This window comes from Passer domesticus, chromosome 18 (genome assembly GCF_036417665.1).
Source record: "Passer domesticus isolate bPasDom1 chromosome 18, bPasDom1.hap1, whole genome shotgun sequence".
In the NCBI taxonomy this organism is placed as follows: domain Eukaryota; kingdom Metazoa; phylum Chordata; class Aves; order Passeriformes; family Passeridae; genus Passer; species Passer domesticus.
In genome coordinates, this window is record NC_087491.1 from 10,899,708 (window position 1) to 10,927,061 (window position 27,354).

At 50.6% G+C, this 27,354-nt stretch overlaps 1 protein-coding gene across 12 annotated transcripts in view; it reads left to right on the forward strand.

Annotated features, from left to right (window-relative positions):
- The window catches only part of NACC2 (NACC family member 2), a 55,448-nt gene that overhangs the window by 21,188 nt on the left and 6,906 nt on the right, over positions 1–27,354 (forward strand). For 7 of the 12 annotated variants that reach the window (XR_010348941.1, XR_010348936.1, XR_010348937.1 and 4 more), the window contains exons 2-5: positions 14,748–15,671; positions 23,528–23,695; positions 26,295–26,400; positions 26,919–27,016. Coding sequence is in view for 6 of the 12 variants with exons in the window: in XM_064393267.1 (XP_064249337.1) it covers positions 14,810–15,671; positions 23,528–23,695; positions 26,295–26,400; positions 26,919–27,016 (1,234 nt within the window). In the remaining 6 variants the exon portion in view is untranslated. Of the gene's footprint in view, positions 1–6,474; positions 6,614–12,841; positions 13,362–13,581; positions 13,905–14,134; positions 14,661–14,747; positions 15,672–23,527; positions 23,696–26,294; positions 26,401–26,918; positions 27,017–27,354 lie in introns of those variants that run through there. The other 5 variants (XM_064393272.1, XM_064393271.1, XM_064393268.1 and 2 more) reach the window with 5 other exon arrangements.

The following is a 27,354-nucleotide window of genomic DNA, read 5'->3' on the forward strand; positions in this document are numbered from 1 at the left end:
AAGCCACTGGTGGGGATGAAGGAGAGTGAGAGGAGGGTGAGGTTGGATGGGGAAAGGAAGCACTTTCCCCTCATTCCCTCCCTGCCAGGACTAACCACAAATGCTGCTTTGACTTGCTGTGTTTTGGGGCTGTTTCTGCTTGTCTGATGAGTTCTAGTGAAACACAGATCTGGTTGGTGGTTTCTTTTTAATCCTACCCCAGTACAAGGGCTCTTAGTGGAGTTTATTTAAAGTTAAAATCGTGGATGCTGCACAAAACTCAGCTCTTCCCTCCTTCCCCAAGCCCTGCAGCAGGTGGATCTCCTTTATTTCCTGCTCACCCCATGACAGACCCCACTGCCATTATTCAAACAGATTTATTTTTGTATAAAATCCCTGTTTCTGAGGAAATCCCTGAGGAGATGCTGAGGAGACCCTTCCCTGGGGGTGCAGTGAAGCTCAGCTCACATTGGCACCACCCTGTCCCCATCCTGGGGGTGCAGGAGGCTCTGGGGATGGAGGGGAAGATCTACCCTGACTGTCCTGCCTGCAGCATGCCAGGATGGAAATTTTCTGGACATTTTCCAGCACACTGACCCTCCCTGAGCACTGTGAGCACACAGTGGGACAGGAACTGGGAGATAAACCCACCCAAATCTCCTCTGCAGAGGCAAAAACCCCAATAAGCATCCTGCAGCTTCTCCCCACTGCACTCTGTGCCTTGCTGTCACTGCAGTCCCCGTTCCAGAGCTGGAGATGTTTAATTTATTTGTGTTCTCCCAACACCTCTGTGTTTCATAACAGGAATCACTCCTGGGTTTGGCCGGGAGGCAGCGGAGCTCCCTGTAATCCAGGAGTGAATCAAAGCAACTTTTTACAAAACAAGATTCTCTCTCACTGTTGCAAAAGAGCTTTGGGGAAATCTGGTTTTTGTGGTTAAGGATCTTACTCTTGATGCACAAGGAAAATTATGTGTAGCTTTTATTTGGCCCAAAGGATTCTTACAACATTATCCGTATTTCCTTTAATTTGTGGGATTTCTAGTAAATGGGCTTAAAAATAGGTCTGGGCAAGATGCCAGGGTACATAAGAAGAGCAGAAAAGCTTTGCAGGCTGTGAGCAGCTCGCTTTCACTTCTCCCTGGTGCGGGCTGGGGGCACGGGGCAGTTGCTCACCTTTTGGGGTTAAATTTAATGATGTCTCTGGAATCCTTTGGAAGTTGATATGGCAGAAAAAAAATTCTTTTAACTCTTTCTTAGGACTGATGGAGTGTAGTTGCTGAGCTGGAGTTGAGTCTGGAAAGGGGCAGGATGAGCTGCAGCACCAGGGGAGGGCAAGAATTGGGGAACTCTGGACCCGTTCACTGATGGGATTTAGGGACCCTGGAAAACCAGCATACAAATAAGAGCAGAGTATGGCAGTGGTAATACGGAGTTTTTTTCCTTCTTTCCACTTTTCATTCTCAGAAGTCTCTTTAAACCTTTTGTTAAGTGGGAGAAATCTCAGGAGGGAGAGGTGCCCAGCTCACTGTGGTGATATTTACCTGATTCCTTCAAAATTAGTCCGTGTTCAATTGACTTTAAAATGCCTTTTTCCCTGGGGACAGCCTTCCATTTAGATGTGGTGGGTTTATGGAGCTGGAGCCCAGTGGGAAAGGGAAGTTAAGTGGGAAAAGATCCCTGTGGCACCCAGCCTTCCTCACTCCAAGGTGCCAGGCCAGGGCACCTCGTGCCTTCCCAAGGAGTGGGATTTTTGTTGTGCTTTTGTAAAACTCATTTCTTTTTCTTTTAATTCAGTCTTTGGGCATAAATCTGTAAAACTTTGAATCTTGTGGATGCTGTGTCTCTCTGTTGTGAGTAGCTTCTTGGGAGGTAGAGGAGGAGTGGGGAGATGGATGAAGATCAGGAAGGTTTTGAGCTTCCTGGGAGCAGTATCAATGTGTTGGATCAGTGTGGTGGGCAGGGTTGGGTTCAGGTTGCTGTGCTCTTGAACTAAAAATGTGCATTTTCACATAGTGGTAGTGATGGACTTCTGTAAAATTAAGAAGTTTTCCATCAACACTTTCCATAAAATCATGAGGATTTTGCAGTGCCTGATGCAGAAGCATCAGGGAAAATATTTGTGCCACTGTCAGGAATGTACTAATAACCATTTTTATCCAAGAATATCGAGGTGCTTTGCAGGTATAAAGTCTTCTGGTGCCTCTGTGAGCTGGGGGAGGTGGGGTCAGTTCATCTGTGCAGGTAAAAACACCTCACCCCTGTTTTCCCCCATGCTGCAACCTTGGCTGATGCCAAACTTCCCCCTAAAAGCCGATAAATAGGGTGTTGTTGTGGACCAATCCTCCAGAGTTGTGCTGGTTGGACTGAAGTCCCACGAGGCACTGCCAGCACCCCACAGTTCCCCAGGATCCTTTCTGGGCAAGCAGGTGAATTTCCCATAAAAAGGGCTGATATTTGGGATGTGTCTGGAGGGAGCACAGGGCTCACTGCTGCCAAACCTTCCCATGGCAGGAATGGAATGGGGTTTTGTTTTGTTTTGGTTTTTTTTTGAGCCTTTTCCACAGGACTGGTGCCCCACTGAGGGGCATCTCCTGCCTCTGAGGGCTCTTCCATGTTCCAGGAGAAAACACAGCAGAGGAGAACACCCTGTGCTGCCTCTGCCTGCTTTTGGTGCATGGTGAGCAGGAATCATCTGTTCTTTTCTGGACACGGAGCTGCTGGGTGCCAGCACCCCAAAACTTCCCTCATTAAACCTTGGGAATGAGCAGCTCCCAGCCCCAGGGCCTTTCTCCTTCCCTCTCCCAAATCCGAAGCCCTGACCTCCAGCCAGCCCAATTAGCACAAGTTCAGATTTGAGCTGATGTTTCAAATTTACCTCCTTTGCCTGAGATCAGCTTTCCCAGGCACCCCGGAGCAAATGTTCCTCCAGAGACCAAGGTTAAATGGGCAGCTGCAGCCCAGCCCCCCGGGAAGGGCAGGGCAGGTTTTTAGGGGTGGTTTTGGGGAGATGGGCTGGCACCGGGGGAATGCTGCTGGGTTCCTCACCAGGGCTGGGGCTGGGATGTGTCAGCTCCTCTTTAAAACAGGCAGCGTGAGCCCCTTTGATTTTTCTTTTTAAAAATAATTGGGTTTGTGAGCATGATTGCGGGGGGGGGATGTGTTTAAAAGATTTTTAACTGAGAGCCAGCAAATTTAATATTTTCTGTGTCTTGGCTGTGTTGTGATTTACATTTGATTTTAAGGCATAATTAGAAATGCAAGTGGAGCGCTTTGTGTTTTACCTCTGCTCCAACTATTTATGGCATGATATGCAAATGAAGCAAGCTATGAATATTAAAGATTAGAGTGTGTTACAAAGTATCACTGCCTTTAATGAGTTGGGTAATGGGCACAGGCTTTGGAACATGGAGGTGTTGGCTGCCGTGTGCCGGCTCGGCGCTCCGCAGCTCCGGCTTTGGTTGCATCCCAGGAGAGCAGGGCTGGGATTTCGAGGCTCTCCAGCCCCTGCTCGGCTGCAGTAGGTAGGTGAGATTCCCCAGCGTTCCCATGACAAAGGAGGCTGCAGCTGAGGGCTGCTGATGGATTATTTCACGGAGGCTGTTGCAGTTCTTGTCTAGGTCAATCCGTTTCGTCTGCGGCAGCGCCACAGACGGATCCGAGCGCTCGCCGACCTTTCAAGGTGCTTTGCAGCCATGGGAGGGAATCTTAAACACGCTCCTGCCAAAATGGAGCTGCTGCTCCCCCGGCACAGCCACCCCAAGAAATTCCTTCAGCTGCTCCTCCAGGATTAGGCTCGGCAGCAGGGAATGGTTTGGGGGGTTATTGACACGTCTGAAGGAACATCTTATCCACTGGAGAGCAAGGGGTGGAAGGGGCTCCTTGGGTTAACCCCTTCTGGGTGGGGGAGTCAGGACAGCCTGGCTTGAGCTCTGAATTTAGCCTGCTTTGAGCTTTAAATCAGTAACTGGGTTTAGTTCTAAACCAGCAACTGGTTTTAGCCCTAAATCAGTTACTGGTTTTAACCCTAAATCAGTTACTGGTTTTAACTGTAAATCACTAACTGGTTTTAACTCTAAATCACTAACTGGTTTTAACCCTAAATCACTAGCTGGTTTTAGCCCTAAATCACTAACTGGTTTTAGCCCTAAATCACTAACTGGTTATAGCTTTAAATCAGTTACTGGTTTTAGCCCTAATTCACTAACTGGTTTTAGCCCTAAATCTCTAACTGGTTTTAGCCCTAAATCACTAACTGGTTTTAGCCCTAAATCACTAACTGGTTATAGCTTTAAATCAGTTACTGGTTTTAGCCCTAATTCACTAACTGGTTTTAGCCCTAAATCTCTAACTGGTTTTAGCCCTAAGTCAGCCACTGGTTTTAGCTTTAAATCAATCACTGGTTATAGCTTTAAATCAGTTACTGGTTTTAGCCCTAATTCACTAACTGGTTTTAGCCCTAAATCTCTGACTGATTTTAGCCCTAAGTCAGCCACTGGTTTTAGCTTTAAATCAATCACTGGTTTTAACTCTAAATCACTAACTGGTTTTAGCCCTAAATCACTAATTGGACTTAGCTCTAAATCAGTGATTTTATCTCTAAACCAGTGCCTGATCTTATCTCTAAACCAGTGCCTGGTTCTATCTCTGAAGCAGCCTCAAGAGCTGTAAAAGAGGAAGGGGGCTGTGCTTTGGGGTGCACTCAGAGGCTCCATCCAGGGCTGCCCTGCAGAACCAGCTCTGCTGGGCTCCCTGCAGGGTGCAGGGGATGCTGGGGGGCTGCAGGAGGGGGGAAAGCCCTGCCAGATACGGAAAGCAACGGATTTTATTCCAAATGGGGCTTGGGGAGGGTGGGCGGTGGGGAGGGAGAATGAAGCATGCCCCAGGGAGCGTGCTTTTCAGATTTGAGGTATTTAAATTACAAATTTTGATGAGGAAGATTGTCAGCAGTATTCAAAACAGTGCTTAAATTCTTTTGAAACACTGTCGAGCTGTGCTGTGGCAGTTGAAAAGTTTGGCACACAAGAACTTGGCCCAGAAGTTGCTGCTTGGGTTTTTTTTCCTTTAAAACTCAATTCATCTGTATTCAAGTATCCCACATGCTTAAGGAAAAATAACCCCACCAGGCTCATACTGGTTTGAGACAGACCCTTGCCTGCAGAAGTGATTGATCTCTAATATTAGAGGGTTCTGTGCTGGTTAATCAGCATTAATAAGTATTTATACTTGGAAAGAAGAAAGGGTTTTGCAGTGTTTGTGTCTGCTCATGAAAACAACCAGCAAACTAAACTGGGCTTTGGCATTTTTTGTGTTTCACTGGATTATGAGTCCATGTGAATTAGAGCTATTTATATTTTTGGGGGTTGGTCAGGGACCAGCTCAGGTTGTGAGCACTGGGGAGATTTTCTCACTACAACCTCTGACCTTTCTCTGCTGCAGAGATTAAAAAAACCCCAGATTTTAGGGGGCTCTCCCAGCAGCTCAGAACTTGGCCGATGTTGGTGGACATCGTTTAGCATATAATATATATATATAAAAGCAATATATTGCTCATACATCATCTATATTATAATATTTCATATAGATAATAATCAGCAGTGCATGTATAATACAATATTCTGGGCTGCAGCATTGTCTGGGGGTGTTTCAGGGTGTGATGCAGAAATAGTCACATTCTGAAGCTTTGGGCACAGTTTGGTGCCCCCAGTGAGGGGTTTTGCTGCAGGAGGAGAGGAGGCAGAAAGGAAAAATCAGTGTTGAGGCTCCTGTACTCGATGCTCCCGGGAGCAGGGATCAGTCTGGGAGGGTTTTCCCCCCAGGGAGACAGGGAATTCTTTGCTGGACCACAAGCAGTAAATGCAATATATTAAAAAAAAGCAGATTTTCAGCTTTGCCTCCATCTGCCTGGGCAAAGTGGGTGTCAGGCCACCTCGTGTCACCAATTTTGGATTTCTCAGGGGTTTTGCTGGGTGACCAAGCCCCTCATTTTTGAAGAGCCTCCTGTGCAGGGTCATATTTGTCTGTCTGAGCCCAGAAGCTCAGAGTTAAATTTCTGCAGTCTCTAACTTCCCCTGTCTGCAAGCTTCTATTTCCATTAAACATCAAGCTCAGATGCAATTGTAGCTTTGCTTTATTGAGTATTAAAAGTTTAATGCCTAAATGTCTCCCTTCACCAGAACTTTTTGGCAGCCCTGAAATTCCTACAAAAACACAGAGATCCCAATTGCTGCATAGGCTCAGCTGCCCTTGAAGGGTTAATTATGCCATGTCCTTTTTTTTTTTTTAAGCAGGGAGAATAAGCTGTAGCCAAAAGTAAAAGTCATTAATTTTAAGACAGAGATGTAAGCAAAGTTTCCTTCCCCTCTGCAGGTTGGTCAGGGTAGGCTATGCAGTAATTGAAAAGTAAAGGCAATTGAATTACAGGCTCCTGTCCAAACCGAGTGCGATTTCTTCTTCTTCTTCTCTTTTTTTTTTTTTTTTACAACCTCCATTGCATCAGAACTAGGCAGTATTCCTGATGTTCTCATGTGTGTTAATGCTGACTCACAGACTAACTTGCACAAGAAAAAAAAACACACAGGCAGCTCCACCATACTAGGTAATGAGCTCTAGCGAGAAGCAGCGTCTGATGTTTTGTAAGCTTTTTTTAATTGACCTTTTAAGATATTTACTTTATTTTAAAGCTTTCTGTTCCGTAGTGGCACGGTGCTAGGACTGAGTCATGCATGTTATATATTGCTAGCTCTGCTGTTGTGTACTAGGAGTGAGGAGAATAGGATTCAGCATGGCACTTGTCTTTTTTGATGTGTTACGGATGGGAATTAGTGCTTGTGGTGGGATGCTGCAGGCAGGGTGATGGGGTGCTCTGTGCTTTCCTGTGGCCGTAACTTACTCGGGGTCTTGACTTTTTATTAGGTGGCAAAATACTCCGTTCTGCAGAATAATTGTATTTTCTAGCCATGTCTCTCCCTTCTCCCTTCCCCTTGCAGCAATCTGAGAGGAGGAAAAAAAAAAATTAAAATGTTGCATTTTCTATTTTTGCTTCTCTTTGCTTTGAGAGCTCTTAAGATCAGTGTTAGGGAAGGGGGAAAGGAAAAAAAAAAAGCCTAATTAAATAATAATGGCAAAACCACGCTTTGCCTTGGCTGAATGACGGCACTTTTTGGAGCTGCCGGGTGTGTGACCTCGAGGAGCCGCGGTGCACCCGGGCTGCCGGTGACTCACCTTGCAGCAGGACAGAGCCAGGGCTGCGCTGCACCGGGCACGGGCTGTGCGGGGCCTGGGAGGGACCCCGGGACAGGGATGGGGGACGGGAGAGACCCCCGGGACAGGGATGGGGGATTGGGGAGAGACCCCCGGGACAGGGATGGAGGATCGGAGAGACCCCCGGGACAGGGATGGGGGATTGGAGAGACCCCTGGGACAGGGATGGGGGATTGGAGAGACCCCCGGGAATGTGCAGGGGGATTGGGGAGAGACCCCCGGGACAGGGATGGGGGACGGGAGAGACCCCCGGGAATGTGCAGGGGGATTGGGGAGAGACCCCCGGGACAGGGATGGGGGACGGGAGAGACCCCCGGGACAGGGATGGGGGATTGGAGAGACCGCCGGGACAGGGATGAGGGATTGGAGAGACCCTCAGGACAGGGATGGGGGACTGGGAGAGACCCCCGGGAATGTGCAGGGGGATTGGGGAGGGACCCCCGGGACAGGGATGGGGGACGGGAGAGACCCCCGGGAATGTGCAGGGGGATTGGGGAGAGACCCCCGGGACAGGGATGGGGGACCGGGAGGGACCCTCAGGAATGTGCAGGGGTCCCTGTAAAGAGACCCTCGGGAATGTGATGGGGGATTAGAGAGACACCCTCGGGGCAGTGATGGGGGACCGGGAGAGTCCCTCGGGGCTGTGCCAGGGATTGGGGAGAGACCCTCAGAGCTGTGCGGGGGTCCCTGTAAAGAGACCCTCGAGGCTGTGCCAGGGTTTGGGGAGAGACCCTGGGACTATGATGGGGTCCTTACAAAGAGACCCTCGGGGCTGTGCTGGGGGACCAGGAGAGACCCTGGGACTGTGATGGGGGAAGGGGAGGGACCCTCAGGAATGGGCAGGGGGACTGGGGAGAGACCCTCTGGGCTGTGCCGGGTCCCTGCAAAGAGACCCTCGGGATTGTGCCGGGGATTGGGGAGAGACCCTCGGGGCTGTGCTGGTGTCCCTGGGACTGTGCTGGGGTCCCCATAAAGAGACCCCTTGGAGCTGTGCAGAATGACCAAGAGAGACCCTCGGAGCTATGCTGGGCACCAGGGAGGGACCCTGGGGCTGTTCTGGGGTCTCCACAAGGAGACCCCTCGGGGCTGTGCCAGGGTCCCCAGGAAGAGCCCCCAGGACTGTTCCAGGGTCCCCCCAAAGAGACCCCTCGGGGCTGTGCCAGGGATTGGGGTGAGATCCCTCGGGGCTGTGCAAGGGTCCCTGGGCAGAGACCCCTCAGGGCTGTCCTGGCATCCCTGTGGCTGTGCCAGGATCTTCACAGAGACCCCTCAGGGCTGTCCTGGCATCCCTGTGGCTGTGTCAGGATCTTCAGAGAGACCCCTCAGGGCTGTGCCAGGTCCCCAGAAGAGATGCTTGGAGCTTGGTCCCCAGAAGAGCCCCCAGGGCAGTGCCAGGGTCCCAAACTCATCACCCAGTACGCATCCCCTGGCAGTGGGGCTGCCCACAGCTCCTGAGCTGCAGCATCAGCCTGATTTTAGTTCACTTTTCCACCTTTTCCCCCCATTTTTCCCTGCCCAGCCTCCGTGGCTGTAGTTTCTGTGTGAACTTTGAGGGCTCTGGAGCCGTGGTGGCTCCGTGCTGCATGTCTGCTTCGTGGGGGCTGCCCGTGTGTTACTGAGTAATATTTGCAAATTCACTTTCTGCTCTTAATAAGGCAGAAATAATCTTCTTTCACCCATTGCCACTGGCTGCTACACTAAAAATAGGGTCCGTCCGCGCCGCTTGCCACTTGCAGCATTTCAAAAATAAATACTTTGGAGCTGCAGATACCAGTGCTGCAGGAGAGGAGGCTCATTGCCATTTGATTACTGAACTTAACCTTGTTTTCTCCCCCCTGCCAAACGCTGTGCAGGAATCCAGACCTGTGCTTCAGTCCCTCTCCCTTCCCCTCCTGGATTTTCTCACCTGCAACAGGGGATGCTCAGTTGTTGGGGTGGGGGTGCAAAGATTTTGCATTTTGGCTCCTTGGCTCCCTGGCACAGCCTGTGGTGCAGGGGTGGGGGGAATGTGCTCAGCCTAGACCTGAAGTGCATTTTATTTGGCTGTTTATTTTATTTAACTCTTTAGTTTGCTGAACTCTATCTTATTTAACTCTTTTATTTTATTTGAGGCATTACAGCATCTCCACTTGGCCGCTGAGTTTGCAGTGAGCTGTTGCATATTTTCCCCTGGGTTTTTACATTTCCTTTGCATAAAAAAATGGGGAAATAACCCCCAAACCCTGCAGTGAGAGCAGGGCAGGTGCCACCCCTGTGCCGGGGGGGCTGGGTGGCTTTGGGGACCCCCTGCCCAGTTGGGTGACATCCCCCTGCCAGCCTCAAATCCAAGGGTGGGATTTTCCCCCCCTCTCTCCTCATTTACAGAAGAAAGGGAAATTTCCTTTGACCCTTTGGGGCCTTCAAGGGCAGGACTTTTCAGCTCTTTTCTTTCCTGGGGCTTTGGCTGGGGGGGTGGAAGCCTTTGGCTGCTTTGTCCCCCACCCCCGAGGGTCCCTGTCCCTTTGTCCCTGTCCCACCTTCCTGGGGAGCTGCAGGGCTTGGGGGATATTTGGGGGGTTTTGGGGGAATGATTCTCCACCCAGTCTCTCTGTTGTTTGGCTAAGAAAAAAAAAGACAATTTAAATACATTATCTAATTATTTCTGATTACTCCTGGGGGAGCTCTGATGGCAGCATCTTATTCTAGGTCGATGCTTTTTTCCTTTGTTGCTGTTGCCTCGCCCTGACCTTTCAGGCCTCAGAGCAGGGAATTAGTTTGGAAAAGAGCAAACCTGCTTTTTTCTTTCCCCCAAAGCAGATGAATGCAGAAACTGAGAATTCCCAAACTCTCCTGGAAGTTGTCTCAAATAACAGCTGCATTTTTTATGAACATCTTGTGACAAAGGCTATGACTTTACAAAAATCAGGCAGAGATGTACAAATTACCCTCCTGGATCCACAGGCTGGAGAAAGAGGCTGCCATCAGAAAACAAAATGATGTTTTGCCTGAATGGTCACATACATAAAATGATCAAGGTGGGGGATGTTTGTCTGGTTTTAATCCAGTTTTATCCAAGTTTGCCCATTTGGATATGTCCTGTTGATGGTCTGTCACCTGTAGGACACTCTAGGCCAAAGGGAACTGGATTTTTTGGGGTGATGATCATGCTGGGGGCTCCTCCTGCACCTTGGGACACAGCTCAGCTTGGGAGATGAGATTGGAAAAATACAGTTTGCATCTGTAACTGCAAAGGTCATTTCTCCTGCAGCACAGCTCTTCCTGTGTCAGATGGGCTGAGGCCATTTCAAACCCTTCAAAAGTCACTTGGTGCTCTATTTAAAAGAAAAAATATCATATTTAATAGAGGAATTTTAAAGTTAGAAATTGTTATATTGCATTTGCTGTCTAATCACAGTAGCTTTTTGTTGCTGTTGTATTTAGGGAATGCGAGGTTTGGTGGTGAGCAGGTTCTCCTGGGCTTTCAAGACTGTTTTATTTTATTTCTTCATGTTTTGGGGTTGGTGGTGGTTTTGGGTTGGGTTTTGGGAGGCTTTTTTTATATCTTTTGGTCACAAAAAGGAAGGGGCAGAGGGAGGAAGAAGGAAAAATTCCAGCAGTTCTGGCTGATGGTTTGTTGGGGTGGTTTTGCAGCTTTCTTGTGTGGCTTTGCTCGTGTTCCTTGATGCTCTTTCTAAGCCAAACACTGTTACTTTCCCCCCATTTCCCTGAGAGCTGCATTTTGGGATGCACAGTTGTGTGCAGCATCTTGGTTCAAACTCTCCTGGGAGGTTTTAGCTGAGATTTGCCAAAGGTTTGGGATGCTGGGGCACTTTGTTGCTTCTCTCTGGCTTAACCATACCCTAAACCAGCCCAGTTTGGTGCTTTTAGGGAGAGACAGGGGTTGCTCCTGACAAGCCTGTTTGTTTATAGAGCAAATTCTAAGTAATATTAATAATTGATATTTATTTTAAGTTTGGCCTGTTCTGTGCTACCAAGCTGTCCTTGGCTGGGTCCAAGGAGGTCCATCCAAGGCCTCCCTGGTGTCTTCTCTGAGGAAGCCCTTCCTGGAAGGGAAGAGGAGGAAATCCTTCTCCACCCGTGTTCTTCCCATCCTCGTGGAAGGATGAGGCTTCCTTAGGTGCCTGAGCAGTGTTATTTTTTCTGTAACTCAGGTTTTCCCCAGTAATTTTCACAGATCCAGAGCGGATCTTTGTTTGCCAGGGCAGATTCCATCCTTTCTCCAGCAGAGCTGGGTGGTGTCATGCCTGGGAGAGTTTTTGGGCAGTTTTTGAGTTTTTCTCAGGCTTGCTCGTTGTGGTGTCACCTCTGATCTCCTCGCGGGGTGTCACCTCGGTCCCCTCTCAGCAGCACCAGGCAGGTGAACATCCTGAGGGGTTGGGGTGAGTGTGTTGAGCATTCCCGAGGCAGGGAGCCCTGCTGTGGGGGCAGTGGGGCTCTCCAGCCCCCTGGGGCTGCAGATCCTGTGGGATTTGGGGCAGCCACATCACAGGGCTGTGCTGGGAGCACAGCACTGCCCTGCCCTGGGCTTGAACTTGGTGCACCAAACATCCCTTTGGGTGTGGATCTGTGAGCAGGATCAGGAGGGAAGGGTCAGGCTGGAGCATCACCAGCCCTGTGCTCCCTGCAGTTATCCTGCTCTGGGGATGTTCTCACCTCTCATCCCTGGAATTTTAACTGTGTGTGACCATCGGAGCGCAGCAATTGAGCCAAGCCCGAGGCCAGTGGCACAGGGGAAAACGCTCTGGGCAAGGGAGAAAGAAGCAAAGGGAGGCCCCACCCTCTTTCCCAGAAAAAAAGCACCAAACATGCTCAATAAATGCGAAGGTAATTTAAAATCTGAATCCAGGAGACAATGTGACTGGGATTTCATTACTTAAGCAAATGGATTTGCTTTTAGTGGATTCAGCCACAGACTGAAAGAAGCTTTCCCCAAGGGGTAAACATTTTTCCTGCATTTGAAAGGCTTTCTTGTATTGGGGGTGGGGGGATCTGGGGAGGGGCAGGAAGCAGGACTGTGACTGCCCAAGGAGCACCTTTATTTTGGGCAGATTTGGGCATTCCCAAAGCTGTGCTTTTGGGGAGCTGTTGGGGCGGGACGCTGGGCCAGGTGGGCGGATGCTGGGGGGGATGCAGGGGTTGTTGAGGGGATGCTGGGGGCAGGTGGGGGTAGTGCAGGAGGATGTTGGGACCATGCAGGGGTGATGCAGGAAGATGCTGGGGGGATGCTCGGGGATTCAGGAGGATGCAGGGGATGTTGGGGGTACAGGAAGATGCTGGGGGGATGCTTGAGGATGCAGGGGGATGCTCAGGATGCAGGGGATGCTGGGGGTACAGGAGGATGCTGGGGGTACAGGAGGATGCTGGGGGGATTCTGGGGGTACAGGAGGATGCTGGGGGGATGCAGGAGGATGCTGGGGGTACAGGAGGATGCTGGGGGTACAGGAGGATGCCGGGGGGATGCTGGGGGTACAGGAGGATGCAGGGGGTCCAGGAGGATGCCGGGGGGATGCTGGGGGTCCAGGAGGATGCAGGGGATGCTCACCACCCCTGCTCCGTGCCTTCCCCTGGCCGCAGGAGTTAACCAGCAGCAGTGCCAGCTCTGCAGACTGTTTGGAATAGTTTAAATGCTTTGACACTCTGGATGTACTAGATGGCAGGGGAGGCAGTTTACAGCGTAATTCATATGCAAAACTGCACTATAAATTTAAAACCTGTCTCAGTTGCCGTGGCACCACTAAGCATTTCATCAGCATACAGTACAGTATTTCTGCCATCTTTGTTTGCATTGCAGTGACTCATCAAAAGTCTGTCTTGTACCAACACTGAGAGCATTCCTCTGGCACTGATATTTCTCTGTTTTTAAAGCTTCGGTTTGAAACTGGCATTTACTTCAGGTCCCTAATCAAAGGGCTCTATTCATTGCAGAGAGCAGCCTGAATGTTAATCTGCATCCGGCCTATTCATTTAGATGCTGTGCGCTGCCGGGGAGATTTGACTTGGTAAAAGCTTGAGCTCCAGCAGATACAAACCTAGCGCTTGATACTATATTTTATTTTCCCCCTCCCCCGAGCATCGGCGGTCGGGGAGCGGAGCCCCTCGGCTCCAGGGACGCTGCTCAAGGTACGTTCGCTCCCGGCCAGGCGAAGGCACCGCGAACTTCCTCGCTTGGAGGAATTTTTTTTTTTTTTTTTAACCATGCAGATACAATTAAATTGGCTCCGAGTGTGTTCCCTTTTCTTCCTGTTACCCCGTGGCCTTGCAGATAGGACTTTTTTTTTTTTTTTTTCTCCCCTCGGCAATGGGAACAGAGCAGCTCTTTGTGGGTTATTATTTTCTTTCCTGAGATTTTTTTTTTAATCTTTCTCAGATAAACTTCTATATTTTTTTTTCCCCTTTAAAAAAAGAAAAAAAATCTCGTTCTTCTGAGCTTTCGGTACTAGTTAAACGTAGTTTTTCTCCGGCGTTATTGCAGGCAGACAGGATTTGAAATCTGCTGGGCTCTTTGGGGAGGGAGCAGGGGGGGTCTGGGCTCGGTGCATCCGCAGTGAGCGATTTGCTCCGCTGGAGTTTCGGCTGCACCAGCGCTACCTGCTCGGGCTTTGCGCACCTTCCCAGCCTCTTTTTCTGGGAGGTGGAAGCGGCGATTCTGCCCATGGCCAAAAGGTACAGCTGGCCCTGGAGAGCGGCCGTGCCGGGCTGCGGAGCCGCCTCCAGCCCGGGCTCGCTCGGGGGGTCCTCGCTGCCGGTACCGGGGGCACCGGGCTGGGCTGGGGGCTCTGCCTGCACCAGGGGCTGGGCTGGGGCTCCCCCTGCCCCGCTCGGGATCCGGGGGAGGAAAACGAGGAGACAACTTGGTAGGCGGCTCGCTGCGGCAGGCACGTTGGTTTGTTTTATTGGGGCTCAAATATCTGGCTTAATTTGGAGATAAGCCTCGTTTTGTTGGAGGATAAATCTGTTGAGAAGGGGTTTAACTGTTGAAATGCTCCCTCTTTCTGGTGCAAATGGGAAGATTGCTTTTCAAAGTGCTTTTTCCTGGGAGCTCTGGCTCCGGCAGAATCCTGTATTTATTTCGGGCAGAATGGCACATTGTTTTATAAATATCTTTTCTGTAGTTTCAACATAGCTGCTGGTTGTTGTGTTTCTTATATAATGCTACCGAGATCTGTCTGACTGCCTTTCGTTTGCTTTACTGTTCTCTCCCATTATCGTTCAGATTTTCCTGCATAAAGTAAAAACCCCCGAGGGAATAAATCAGTGGTGCTTATTTAAACAGACCACAACTTGAAGGAAATCCTTGCTTTTTTGGAATATCCTTTGCCATCCACCAATGGCATTCCCAACGCCGCTCGAGACCATCGATAAGTAATTTTTGTAAGCGATTGCTTTTCCACGAGCTCGCCTTGGAGCCTTTGATGTCGGGTGAGGTGCGTTCCCGTGCTCCTGCCTGCTTTGGTGAACTGTCTAAAAACCTTGTTCCTCTCTCCCCCTGCCTTCTCGGTTTTTCAGATGTGCCCTACTTTGGATATTCCTGCATTGAATGTCTGAGGAGCTCCGGCCGATCCTGAGCCATGTCGCAGATGTTGCACATAGAGATTCCCAACTTCGGGAACACCGTCCTGGGCTGCCTGAACGAGCAGCGGCTGCTGGGGCTCTACTGCGATGTCTCCATCGTGGTGAAGGGCCAAGCCTTCAAGGCTCACCGGGCGGTGCTGGCCGCCAGCAGCCTCTACTTCCGAGACTTGTTCAGCGGGAACAGCAAAAACGCCTTTGAGCTGCCGGGCACCGTCCCCCCGGCTTGCTTCCAGCAGATCCTCTCCTTCTGCTACACCGGCAAGCTGACCATGGCGGCGAGCGAGCAGCTGGTGGTGATGTACACGGCGGGCTTCCTGCAGATCCAGCACATCGTGGAGAAAGGGACGGACTTGATGTTCAAGGTCAGCTCTCCCCACTGTGACTCTCAGACCACCATGATCGAAGACCCCAGCTCGGAGCCGCAGAGCCCCTGCAACCAGCTGCAGTCGGCCTCGGCGCCCTACGTCATGTCCCCCTCCATGCCCATCCCGCTCCTCACGCGCGTCAAACACGAGAACCTGGAGCTGCAGGCCCTGCCCGGCCTGCCCGGCAAGCGGCCCCTGGAGCCCGGCGCCCGGGACGGGCCCGGCGGCGCCGGCGGCGCCAGCGCGGGGCCCCTGAAGCTGTCGCGGGTCTCCTACTACGGCGTGCCCAACCTGGCCACGCTGCTCCCCAACGTGCAGCAGGTGCAGTACTCGCAGGGAGAGCGCACCAGCCCCGGCGCCAGCAGCATCCCCACCACCGACAGCCCCACCTCCTACCACAACGAGGAGGACGAGGAGGACGACGAGGCCTACGACACCATGGTGGAGGAGCAGTACGGGCAGATGTACATCAAGTCGTCGGGAGGTTATTCTGGTAATGGATGTCTCTCTGCTTGGGTTTTCTGCGCCCTCGCAGTGGTTGTGTGGGCGTCGTCCAGCCAGCTTGGGTGGGTTTGGGTTGTTCACTAGGTTTTTGTCTTTGGGGGTTTTGTTTGTTGGTTTTTGGCCACGTGGTGGGCTTGGTGCTGGTGTCCAGGTGTGGCATGGGCAGGTCTCCCCTGTGCCATCACTCCCCAACTGCGAGACTCTCCATCATCCACCAGGGTCAGATCAGCCTTTGCTTTTTGGCTGAGGCTGCCAGCGAGGAGCCTGGTGGTTGCACGAGCCCTGTGGTGGTGGCATCCATCCCGAGGTGATGGCTGAGCAAACCTGCCATGGGTCATCCATGGCAAGGGAAGCACCAGCCCTTTGGGCACAGAGTGAGGTGGTTGTTCTGGGAGCTGTCTTCTGTCCTGGCCTTTTAGAATAAGAGTTTCCAAAGAAGTGATGAACGTGGGATATTTGGAGGAAGGGAGAACGTCGACTAAATAATTTCTGTTGAAGTTAACTAGGAGTACCTGCAACAGGAAGGAAAGATGGACTTTTCTCCCCACTGCCTGAAGTGCCCCTCTCTCCTTTGCCAGCCTGGTCCCATACATCACTGTCAGAAAGGGAAAAAGCATTTTTGGGGCTTGATGTTCTTTTATTTCCCCATTAAAAACACAGTGCCCAGAACTAAAAATCCCTCTGCTGCCCTTCTAGAATTTGGGATTACTGGATGAATGTGAATCCCTCGATGGGTCTCAGACAGAGGAGGCAGCTTCACTTTGGTGGTGCTTGGCTGGGAGCTGCTGCTCAGCCCCAGGGTGGGCACAGGGACACGAGAGGTCCTTTCCCTCCCCTTTCTTGGGCACACAGCCCCTTCCCCTGGCACCTTGCAGGGCTCAGACCCTCCTGAGGAGCCAGGACGGGTGGGGTGCAGCTCCAGGGGCTCAGTTCCAGGGGGAGATGCCCGCTGGGTGCTGTCCTGTGAGCATCCCCTGGAACAGCTCCCAGCACCCCGCACAGATGGAGCTGGCAGTGTCCCACATGGAAGCTCAGCCTCGCAGTGGCCTCCTCGTGGGAGCTGCAGGTGTTTGTGGCAGCAGCTTTGATCCCCAGGAGCTCCCCAGGGAGGGACATCTTCCCACTGGCTCTGGCTGCACGCAGCATCCCCTGGCCTGGAGCTGCTTCCCTGCTCTGGCTCCTGGAATTGCTGCATTAATGTTGCAAATATTTGAACTCTGGTTCATTGATGAGCTTTCCTCAAAGCCATTTGATTTTAGTCTTCACCAAGGAACGAGGTTTGGCAAATAGGACAATTTTTGTTATATAAAACAGGTAGGCTTCCTTAGCACTGAGAGTGGGCTCACTGCCACACACTGTCCTGTCACAGCCCATCCCATCCCATCCCATCCCATCCCATCCCATCCCATCCCATCCCATCCCATCCCATCCCATCCCATCCCATCCCAGGAGCTCAGCATCCTCTTGGCACGTTCTCCTGCCAGACAGCAAGCAGATAAGCAGGATTTTCCAAGGTGTTTTTTCACTAAGGCATATGAAAAAGGGGGAAAACAGCAAATTTGCTATTTTAATATTAGAAATATTTGTTAGGAGAAGTGGACAAGCAGTTGTGGGAAATGAGCCTCAAAAGCCTAAATACTCTCCCTGTCCTGCTTCAGGTCCCAGTGGTTGGGATGGGGCAGGAGAGGAGTGGGATCAGGGTGGGACAAGGTCAGGGTCTCCTCCATGGCTGCTGTTGGAGCCAGACTGAACAGGAATTGTGCTCTTGCCCACTTGTTTTGAGTTTATTTTGCTTTTCCCTGCTGTAGAGCCTGTGGTGAGTAATGTGGGTTTGCCTTCAGTTATTCCTCAGAGCAGTGGGATCATGCCCTTGGAGTGTGTTTTCCATCCCTGTCACGGGGCCAGTTCCTGCAGGAACAGAACAAAACCAATTCAGAAGGCAAGGACAGGACCAGCCTGGGGACGGTGCAGGCGGCAGCTCTGAGGCTGTCCCTAATCCATGTCGGGCAGGAATCATCCCAGCTGGAAAAGTGAAAATCTGAGCAGCTTGCTCAGGTGTCGCTGGAGATGCTGCAGCCCTTGTGCCAGAGTTGGGCATCCCACAGCCAAATTTTCCTGCTTGTTTTCTGTTGGGAGAACCAGGTGGTGATGCTGAGGCCATGCAGGGAAGAGGCAGGTTGAAAGGCTCTAAATATCCCACATTTCTGCTGAAATTCCTCTCCCCCACCTCACCTTTCAAGGGAGTTTCCTGTTGGAAATAAGGCAGCTATAGGTATCAGTCTTCCTGGAAAAGAGGGCATGCAAAAAAGAGATTACAAAAAGTAAAACCTAAGCTGTTCCTTTATGGTTTGGACTTGTAGAGCTAACTGTGTTTTAATTACTCGGGATAAACTGTACCCTCTCAAAAGGTGCAGAATAATGAAACTGTGAGATGGAAGAGAGAAGGCAGCTAATCCTGCTCCTGGCATGGAGATCCCGACAGCCTCACAAAGCCCTGGGGGAGGGGGAGCCCTCTAAAACAGGGATTGCCAAGGTTTCCAAGAGCCCTGTTTGTGAAAACAAAAACAAAGCCAAAGAGGAGCGGAGCAGACGAAGCTCTGAATTTCAGAGAGGGTTGCTGGATTTTTTTTTCCTTCTTTTCTAGGCTTTTTTGTTCCCCATCTGGAGTCTTGGTGCTGGTGAGGGTGTGGTGGGACACTGGTGGCTGAGCTCGTCACCTGCCTTCAGCATCACCCACCACCTTTGGAGGGGTCACCAACCCTCTTATTGCCCCAAGGCTGGTGGTTTTTAATTTGTTTTCTTCACCCCTTTTTGTAGCCAGAGCCATTCAGAATTTCCAAAGCTGGATCAGATCCACATCTCCAAATCATTAAGGTTGGAAAAGTCCTCCAAGATCAAACTTTGACCAACACTACCAAGAGCACTGAGTGCCACATCCAGTCATTCCTTGGGCACCTCCAGGGGTGAGCACTCCAAAACCTCCCTGGGCAGCCCCTTCCCGTGCCTTTACCCCTTTTCCTTGAAGAAATTCCTCCTGATGTCCAACCTGAACCTTCTCTGGCACAACTTGAGGCTGTTTGCTCTTGGAGGAAACCTGGGAGAAGAGGCTGGTGCCGCCTGCAGTGAGGGACCAGGCATTGGACCTGCAGAAGGACCAGCAGGATGAGGATTAAACACACGAGGGTCAGGCTTAGCTGTTGGCAGGGTGAAGCTGGCAGAGGGGTGTAGGAAAAGCTGCCTCAGTTTCCCCCCAGGCTCTGGCCACGTTTGGTGGCCGTGCCGTGCCGGGCTGGGAGCACTGCGGTAAAATGGCTCCTCACTCCATAACTAGGTCTGGTTGTGGAGAACATGTGGGCCTCGAGGACACCAGCAAGACTTAATGAGGTTTCCAGCATCTGATCTGAGGAACGCACAACTCCAGAAAATATTAAACAAAAGCAAAGTATTTTTATCCCCGTTAATTACAGCGTCGTGGGCCTGAGCTGAAGTGGGTTTCAGCAGGACTTGCAGATGCTCGGCGCTTTTCTGCACTGAGCCACGTTCTTGTCAGTCAGCTCTCTGCTGAGCAGATGCAGTTAATTTAATTTTGACAGGCACCAGCGAAGTTGTGCAAGGGTCCGTCCTCCTCCCCTGCTCCTGCTGCACCGGTTTGCAGGGAAAAGGGAAAATCTTTATGCAGCAAATGGCTGGAATGTAAAGGCTGGACTTGAAAGTTATGAAATCCTGAACTGACAAGAGCACACTTCATTAAAAATTCATCTAAAATAGCCATTATAGAATAGTTGTGGTAATTAGCTGAGAGAATAGTTCTCTCTCCTGGCCTCTGATTCCTGACAGTAAGGAAAGAGGGCAAGGAACAACCCAGAATCCCAAATGATGCAGCCCGTGCAGCATCCCGAGCGGAGCCGGGCGCGCCGCGCCGCAGCGACGTAAATCACGGCAGCGACGCCGGGAATTGCAGCGGGATGGAGCAGCTGGCAGGGACTGCAGGGACAGCCACCCGATCCTGCCAGCTCCCCCTGCTCCCCGGGGGCCAGCCTGGGCACGGGGAGGATGCTCAGCAGCAAAGAGCTCGTGGATTTTTAGGAAATGAAGCGGTCGAGCGCTGCGCCGGTTATCTACCAGAGCACTTTGCAGGTGTTTGAATCCCTCTGCAAAATTCAAAGTGCTGAAAGCCTGGCTGTGTGTCTTTGGGGACTGGTCACAGCTTGGACTTGGTGGTCTTGGAGGGCTTTTCCAGGCTGAGTGGCTCTGTGGTGGCACTGCCCATCCTGACCCTGGCACGGTCGGAGCTGAGCAGGGGGGAGCTGAGCCCCAGCCCGGGGGCACTCAGCCTCTGGCCTTTTTTGGCATTAAACTTCCAGCCCCATTTTCCTCCCTCTGAACCACAGATGTTTAATTTTAGGCTGGCAGATGTTTCACTCCTGGCTGAGATCTGAGGCGAAGGCAAGATAGGGGTATTTATAAACCAGTAATATTTTTCCTATACTAATTCCAGATTACCTCCCTGTATAAATAGGTCACAAATCAAAGGGCTACGCCTCAGCACGTTGGTATAAATGTACTATTTGGGAAATGTAAACTCTCCCCGTTGGGACTCTGTGATGGATCTATCCCGTGGTGCTTGCGTGTGTCCTCTGCTACAGGTTTACATCTGCAGCAGATGCTGGGGATGCTGAGGCTGTGGAGGGAAGATATTTTTGAGGTGGTCCCACTGCCAATGGGAAATAGGCTGATGGGAGAGAAAAGTTAAAATATTGCTGTTTGAAAAGAGACTTCTGGCCGTGTAGGGAACAGGGGAGGATCATCCACATGTTTGCATCCATGGTGGAGCAGGTGGAGCTGGGCTCTCCAGCCTTTTCTTCAGGGCTTGAGGTGTGTGGTTACACCCTGGGACTCTGTAAACATCAATTTTTGGGTGAAGCTCCATCACTCTGATCTTTCTGTATCTCCAAATCCCATTCCTAAGCCATAACCAGTTGTTCCTTACCCACAGGAGCACCTTGGTGTTTATGTGCAGTTTGGAGAACCCACACTGGTGGGAACTGGGGGTTCATGGCTCATTTTGAAGCCCTGCTGTTTGGGCTGTCAGGAATTGAGGAGATAAGTGGGTGCTGGGGCCAGCTGTGTGCCCAGCAATTGCCAGGCACTGCCCTGAGCAGCCCAAACCCAGCAAATTCAGGTGGGACACGCAGAAATCCCAATGTCACCCAACCATCATGGGCTCAGCACTAAGGTGCTGTGAGGGATCTCTGGAATGTGTTTTAGGGATAAGGAGGACACGAGCCCCAGCATCATGCAGAGCCTGGAGCCATGGAGCAGTTTGAGGCTGTTTCTTCAGCCAAAAAATTCCAGAAAAATGGATATTTCCCATTCTGCACCACCTGTTGCAGCTGCAGCATCCAGCTAAGTCTGGGATAAAAGCATATATCCAAAGAAATAAAATATTCCAGTGTTTGGCTGGCAGCTCTCGTGGCTTCCTCTGCAATGATTTCCTGCCCCTCTCTGCTGGCTGGGAGCTCCTTTCTTGTTCAGGACCAAAACTGTATTTAACAATACTTCCCATTGTTTGCCCTTTCATTCAAAGGGAAGGAGCCGCTGCCCTCTGAAGATACAAATTAATTAGAAGCAAATACTCTCCTGTTCTCCGGAGCAGAAAGGCCAAACAGAGTGGCTTTCTGTGGAAACATGGCACCAAAGTGGCTCTTGTGTCCTGCTCCTTTACATAACTGATTGCTATCTGCTCAATTGAGGTGCCACTGAAAGCCCCAAACCTCTTTTTGTTTGGTGTTATTATTTTGTGCTAATGCTTGAATGGAAATAAAGCCCCCAAAATGATTCATGGCCGTGTTTAATAAGAGATTTTTAGACAGTGAGCCAGCAGGACAGATGTAACCAAAATGCAGCAGTGGGTTGAGTTGTACTTGGTCTTTTTTAGCTGAATTTTAGTTTTGTTTATGAAGTATGGTGCTGTTAGATATTGTGGGTGCTTTTGACCTGAGCCATTGGTTAAAGTAAAAATGAAATATTAAAAATTCAGTTTGATAACCTGGGCAGAGCCCTGTGCTGGGGTGGGGTTGTGTAGGTCACATATACAGCTCCTAGGGGGTATATATTTAATTTTATCTCTGAGTAAAATTTTACCTCTAGGAGATGACTGAGGTGTCCCTTCCTCCCCTGGAGCTGCCCTGGTGGCCCTGCCTTGCCAGGGAAGGACAGCAGAGCAGGGCTGGTTCCCCCACACCCACTGTCCCTTCACTTCTGGTTTATTTAAGCTGCAAATACAAGCATTTAATTGGATATGGTCTGCTTATCACTCTTTAAAAGCCTCAAAATAGAGCTGGTCTTTGAGATTCTCCCTCAGTGGGAGCTGACCCCCATCTCCAACGGGATCTTGGCTTGGGAATACTGGGAATATTGCAGCTGGGAATGTCAGGGGCACAGATATCCCGCTGATGACGGGGCTGTGATGGCACAAAGAGTTCAAAACCACCCTGTGAGTTGTCCTGCTGCTGTTGGGTCCTGTCTCCCTGAGCACTGCCACCCTCCTGCCATTCCAGAATCCCTCCTGGCGCTCCTCAGGGAGCCCTGAGGGTGGGGATGCCCCCGGAGCCTGCCATAGGATGCCACAGCCCAGCACCACGGGCATGTCCTACTTAGAACACTGCTCCCTTTGTCCCCGAGCCATCGCCCTCGGTTACTGAGCAACAAGTCTGCAAAACTTGTTATTTTATCTGCAGGGAGGAAAAGTGGCCCCCAGAACGCGGGGATAATCACAGGAAAAGGCATCTCTGGAGCAGGGGACTGGGTTTTACCTCAGAAACGCTCCTTGCTGGGGTTCTGCTTCTCTGTGTTCACAGATATTCGAGCACGGAGCTGGGTTTGGGTTTGTGTGTGGCACTTGCCACGTTATCAAACAGTTTTGGGGGAAAAAAGGTGGGTCATGGCAGAGCTGGGCTGCAGTTCAGCCCTGGAGCTGTTCCCACCGTGTCCTGAAGTTGATGTGCATGGTCAGCCCTCGTTGCTGTCAGAAATTGTCATTTTAAGCAGTCTGGTGGTCTTGGGCTGTAAATGTGTTTTAGAAACCCATCCTCTGTGTGCCCACAATGCCCAGATTTGGAGGTGCTGGCAGGACAGCCCAGTAATTCCAGCTTTTCCATGTTACTGCTTGCTCCTGGGCACTGGTGGGCTCTGGAGATGGTGCATCAGAGCAGGTTGGGAAAATCTGGTATTTTGGTTTTCAAGCTACATCCTAATAACATTTTTTGCCTTGTTGATGGGGGCTTCTTTTGTTACTGAGAGGAAAAGTTGGCCTGCAGAAGGCAGAGGAGCAGAAGGTGGGCTGGGGGTGCATCTCAGGAGAGGCTCTGGTGACCTTGCTCAGAGCAGAGGTGTCTGCAGGGTCTGGATTGTTCCTTCAGCAGGAAAAACCATCAAGAGAAGTAACGATGGAACTGCTGCAGGTGTTCATCAAACTGGGGCAATTCACTGCCTGTTTAGAAGCCCTGGTGAAGTTCCTGCCTCCCTCCTGGGGTTGTGGGGCAGCAGCTCCGTGTGCTGCGCTTGCAGAGCAATGCCAGCTGTGCAGAGCTGTCCATTTTCACAAATTATTAACTCAGGAGAAGTTAAAGCATAATGAGGTTCTGAGAATCCCTTTTGCAGAACCTGAGGCTGCCGTGCAGGGGGAGACCAGGGGATTTTTCCAAGCCTTCAGGTGGCACCTGCCCTGTGGGTGGACATCTGGAGGGGGGAATATTTCCAACTTCTGCATGAAGAAGTCAAAGCCTGACCTTCTGCCAGCGTTGTGACAAGTTCTTCTAACAGTTTTCCCTTTTCATTTTGAAGTTGCCCAAGAGAAGGCAGAGCAGATCCCGCTGGAGAACCGCTCCTGTGTCCTGATCCGACGGGACCTGGTGGCTCTCCCTGCCAGCCTCATCAGCCAGATCGGGTACCGCTGCCACCCAAAGCTCTACTCCGAGGGAGACCCTGGGGAAAAGCTCGAGCTCGTTGCAGGTAGCTTTTCCTTGGAATACCTTTGGATTGCTGCTGTTTTCCTTCTGGAGTTGTGCTCTCCGTCTTGCTGCAGTCGTGCATCTCGTGTGCCCTTGCTGTGTCTTTCTGGATTATTCGTCACCACTCGTCTTTTGAAAAGTTCTGAGTTTCCTTTAATTTGCTGACAGAAAAATGTGTCATTAACGGGATTTATTCAATTGAATTAATTTAGCATTTTAATTGAATTCTGCAGCTTGTGTTCTTCCTGCTCGGTGTGGCTGCAGTGAGTGTGTTTTCATTTAGAATCATAGATCTAAAAATTCAACCAACCCCCCTCAAAAATTACCACAGTATAAGATCAACAAAGCAGGGGAGATAAAATTTGTGTCAGTGAACAAGCTTTGAAAAACCTGTAAAAGTTTCTTTATAAATTTACTGAGTGGTCAAATGCTGCAGCAAGAGGAGAAGAAGGAATTGGGTTTGGTCCTTTCTTCTGTCTTTGCTTTCATTTTGGGGGGAGTTTGCAATACTGAGAGAATTTACTCCTTCTCTAGAAAAGATTTCTGGCCAGTGTGAGGTGGAAGATGGTTCTGTTTAGAGCTGAAGGAGTGGAATCAGGTGGCTGTGCCCAGGCACACCCAGCACTGCACAGAAAGTGTTCAACTGGAGTGACCAGGTCGAATTCCAGTGGAAATAATCATATTCTGCTTTTAGAAGCTTCCCCCAGCTTTACTTTGCAGTGGCCTGGCTGTGGGTTTTTCCCTTGGATGTGGCTGTGTGGGGATGGCTGGGCAGGACATCCCAGACGTGCCCCCAGGTGGGGAGGTTTAATTAATCCCTTTAATTTTAATTGGTCCAAAAAGGACATGTGGCAGCACAGTCCATCCAAATCAGTTCTTCTTCCCTTGCAGTCATTTCTCTCTTGGTGAGTAGCATGATTTCATTTTCATTCTGGAGAAGGAGCCAGGATTTCAGGGGATGCCCACAAAGGTTTGCAGCTGATGGAGGACGGGGCTTTGATGGGAGGCAAAGCACAGCGTACAACCACAAGAATTTATTTTGGATCTGGAATATTCATTTTGTACCCATTTCCATTTAATGTGAGACTTCTTAAAACCATCAAGTGGTGCAGGTTATTTTCACAGTGAGAGCTGCAAATTGGTTTGAGGCAACTCTGCTTGATTTACATTTTTCAATCTGGAAAAAAAGTAGATTAATATCACTAACCGATAGTGGCTGCCTGGTTATTTCTCATTTATTAAAGTGAAGTTCCCCTCAGTGGTGGCTGGTGTTTGCTCTGATGCCTTATCTCTTAAAATACAAAATAAACTCCCCTAATTCCTGTCTCAGACCTGGAGGGGAGGCTTGATCCTGCTGTGAAAGTTTTCCTCAGCTCTCCAAGTGGGAGTGTTTTCCTTTTGTTTCTGGTTTTTCATGCTACAATTGATTCAGCAAACTTGAGCAGCCCTCTCTGAAAAAGGGTCTTTAACAAGGCTTGCAGTCACCACGGCACATCTGAGGGAAGGACTGTAGCTGTTACTCAAAAAACCAAAAAAAAAACAGAAAAAAACCCCTCATTAGATGGAAAAGAATACAAGGAGAATTCCTGGTGAGACGTGGCATGGCTCAGAGATCCAGAGGGATGCTGGATCCTGGGGCAGGATGGGTGCCCTGGGTGCCAGGGAGGTGCAGAGGGTCAGGCCCAGGGGCTGCCCTGAGCTCCAGCTCCATCCAGAAGTTCAGGGACAATCACCTTCCCTGGAAATCCAGGAGATATTGCTTCTCCAGCAGATGTTTTTATATCTTCAGAACAGAGTGTGTTCTGGATCCAGCTATGACCCATTATTTAATCTTAATTAACAGCAAATACCAAAACCCTCTCATGTAAGAGAATGCTTGAAAAATGGGATAACCCCTCCCTGGAAGCAGTGCTGAGGCAGGAGCAGCTTGGTCTGTGAGCAGAGTAAAAAGGTTTGATATAAAACCTGCTGTAAAGTACTGCCAGACCTCTGGACGTGTCCAGCTGCTTTGCACAGGGTTCCTTTTTCTTCCAGAAAACATCCTTAAAGGCAGCAGGTTCAAAGGCAGCAGTTCCTGTGCATTAGAAGGAAAATTCCCTGCTCACCAGAGGTATCAAGAGGTGATGGGCTGGGGTTTTGGAAGCAGTTAGATCTGTAACCAAGTACCTCTTTTTGTGCTAGATGGGTTTTTTCTTTCATTTCCAGCTCTGTGTTCTACAGTCCTGCACTGGAAAAAAAAAAAAAAAAAAGAAAAGGCCAAATGGGTTGGGGTTTTCTAGCTTCAGAAAGAATAAATAATCTGATCTGTACATATCAAATCACAGTGTAAGCCTTGCACCGTGTGCATTGGTGAGAAAATAAGAATCCTTTCATTTGATTCCCATAGACTTCCTGTCTGTACAGATAAAATTAGGAGCTGTTATTGCCTGGGACTTGCCAAGGCCCCAGGGATTTGTCAGGATTTTGCAGAAATCCCTCTGTCCTTGTTGCAGCAGGTGCAGAAGAGGTTCCCACCAGCGAGGAGGAGCTGTGGGTGGCTCAGGGGTGGCTCTGGGGCTGTGTCAGGGCTCATTTTGGGTTGTCCCTCTCCACCCTTGCAGGCTCAGGTGTTTACATCACCCGGGGGCAGCTGATGAATTGCCATTTATGTGCTGGTGTCAAACACAAGGTCCTGCTCAGACGTCTCCTGGCCACCTTCTTCGACCGGTAGGTCCCGTCCCACTGCTCCTCCTGCTCTGCCAGGGGATTCCTTCCCTGCTCCCTTCACCTCCCAGGGCTCACTGCTCCTCCTGCTCTGCCAGGGGATTCCTTCCCTGCTCCCTTCACCTCCCAGGGCTTTAACCCTGTGTCACGAGTGCTTCTTCCTCTGCACTCAGCTCTGGGCATTTCCTTAATGGTGCTTGAGAACTTTATTCCATTTCCATGCACATTTCACATCCCTCACCTTAAAATCCTGGTGATGGATCCAGCAGGACCTGAAGGGAGGAGGGCAGGGAGTGGCTGTCCCCTGGTCCCTCTCCCAGGCTCTCCCTTTCCCAAATCCTGCTGATGGATCCAGCAGGATCTGAAGGGAGGAGGGCAGGGAGTGGCTGTCCCTTGGTCCCCTCTCCCAGATCTCCCTTTCCCAAATCCTGCTGATGGATCCAGCAGGACCTGAAGGGAGGAGGGCAGGGAGTGGCTGTCCCCTGGCCCCTCTCCCAGGCTCTCCTTTTTCCTCCCCACAGGAACACTCTTGCCAACAGCTGTGGAACTGGAATCAGGTCCTCCACCAGCGATCCCAGCAGGAAGCCCTTGGACAGCAGGGTCCTTAATGCAGTTAAATGTAAGGAGAGGGGTGTTCTGCTGCTGGGGTACAGCATGGCCCAGCCCTGGGCAGGGGAGGGCACTCTCTTGTGTGGTAATGTGCAATTACATTGTAGGAAAATCAATTTGTTTTTTAGTTTGCATCATTTTTTGGTTGCCCAGAGAAGCTGTGGGTGGGATGTGCTCTCCATCAGCCACTTCCCCGTCAGTCACCTGGGGATACCTGGAGTGTTTTGGGACTGGAGGTGCTGGAGAGGGAGGAGCTGAAGGCTGGAGGAAACCTTGAGGGGTGTGGAAAAATCTGTTTGCCATGGGCTTCATGTGCAGTGGAAATCACTGTGCTCTCTCACCCTGGCT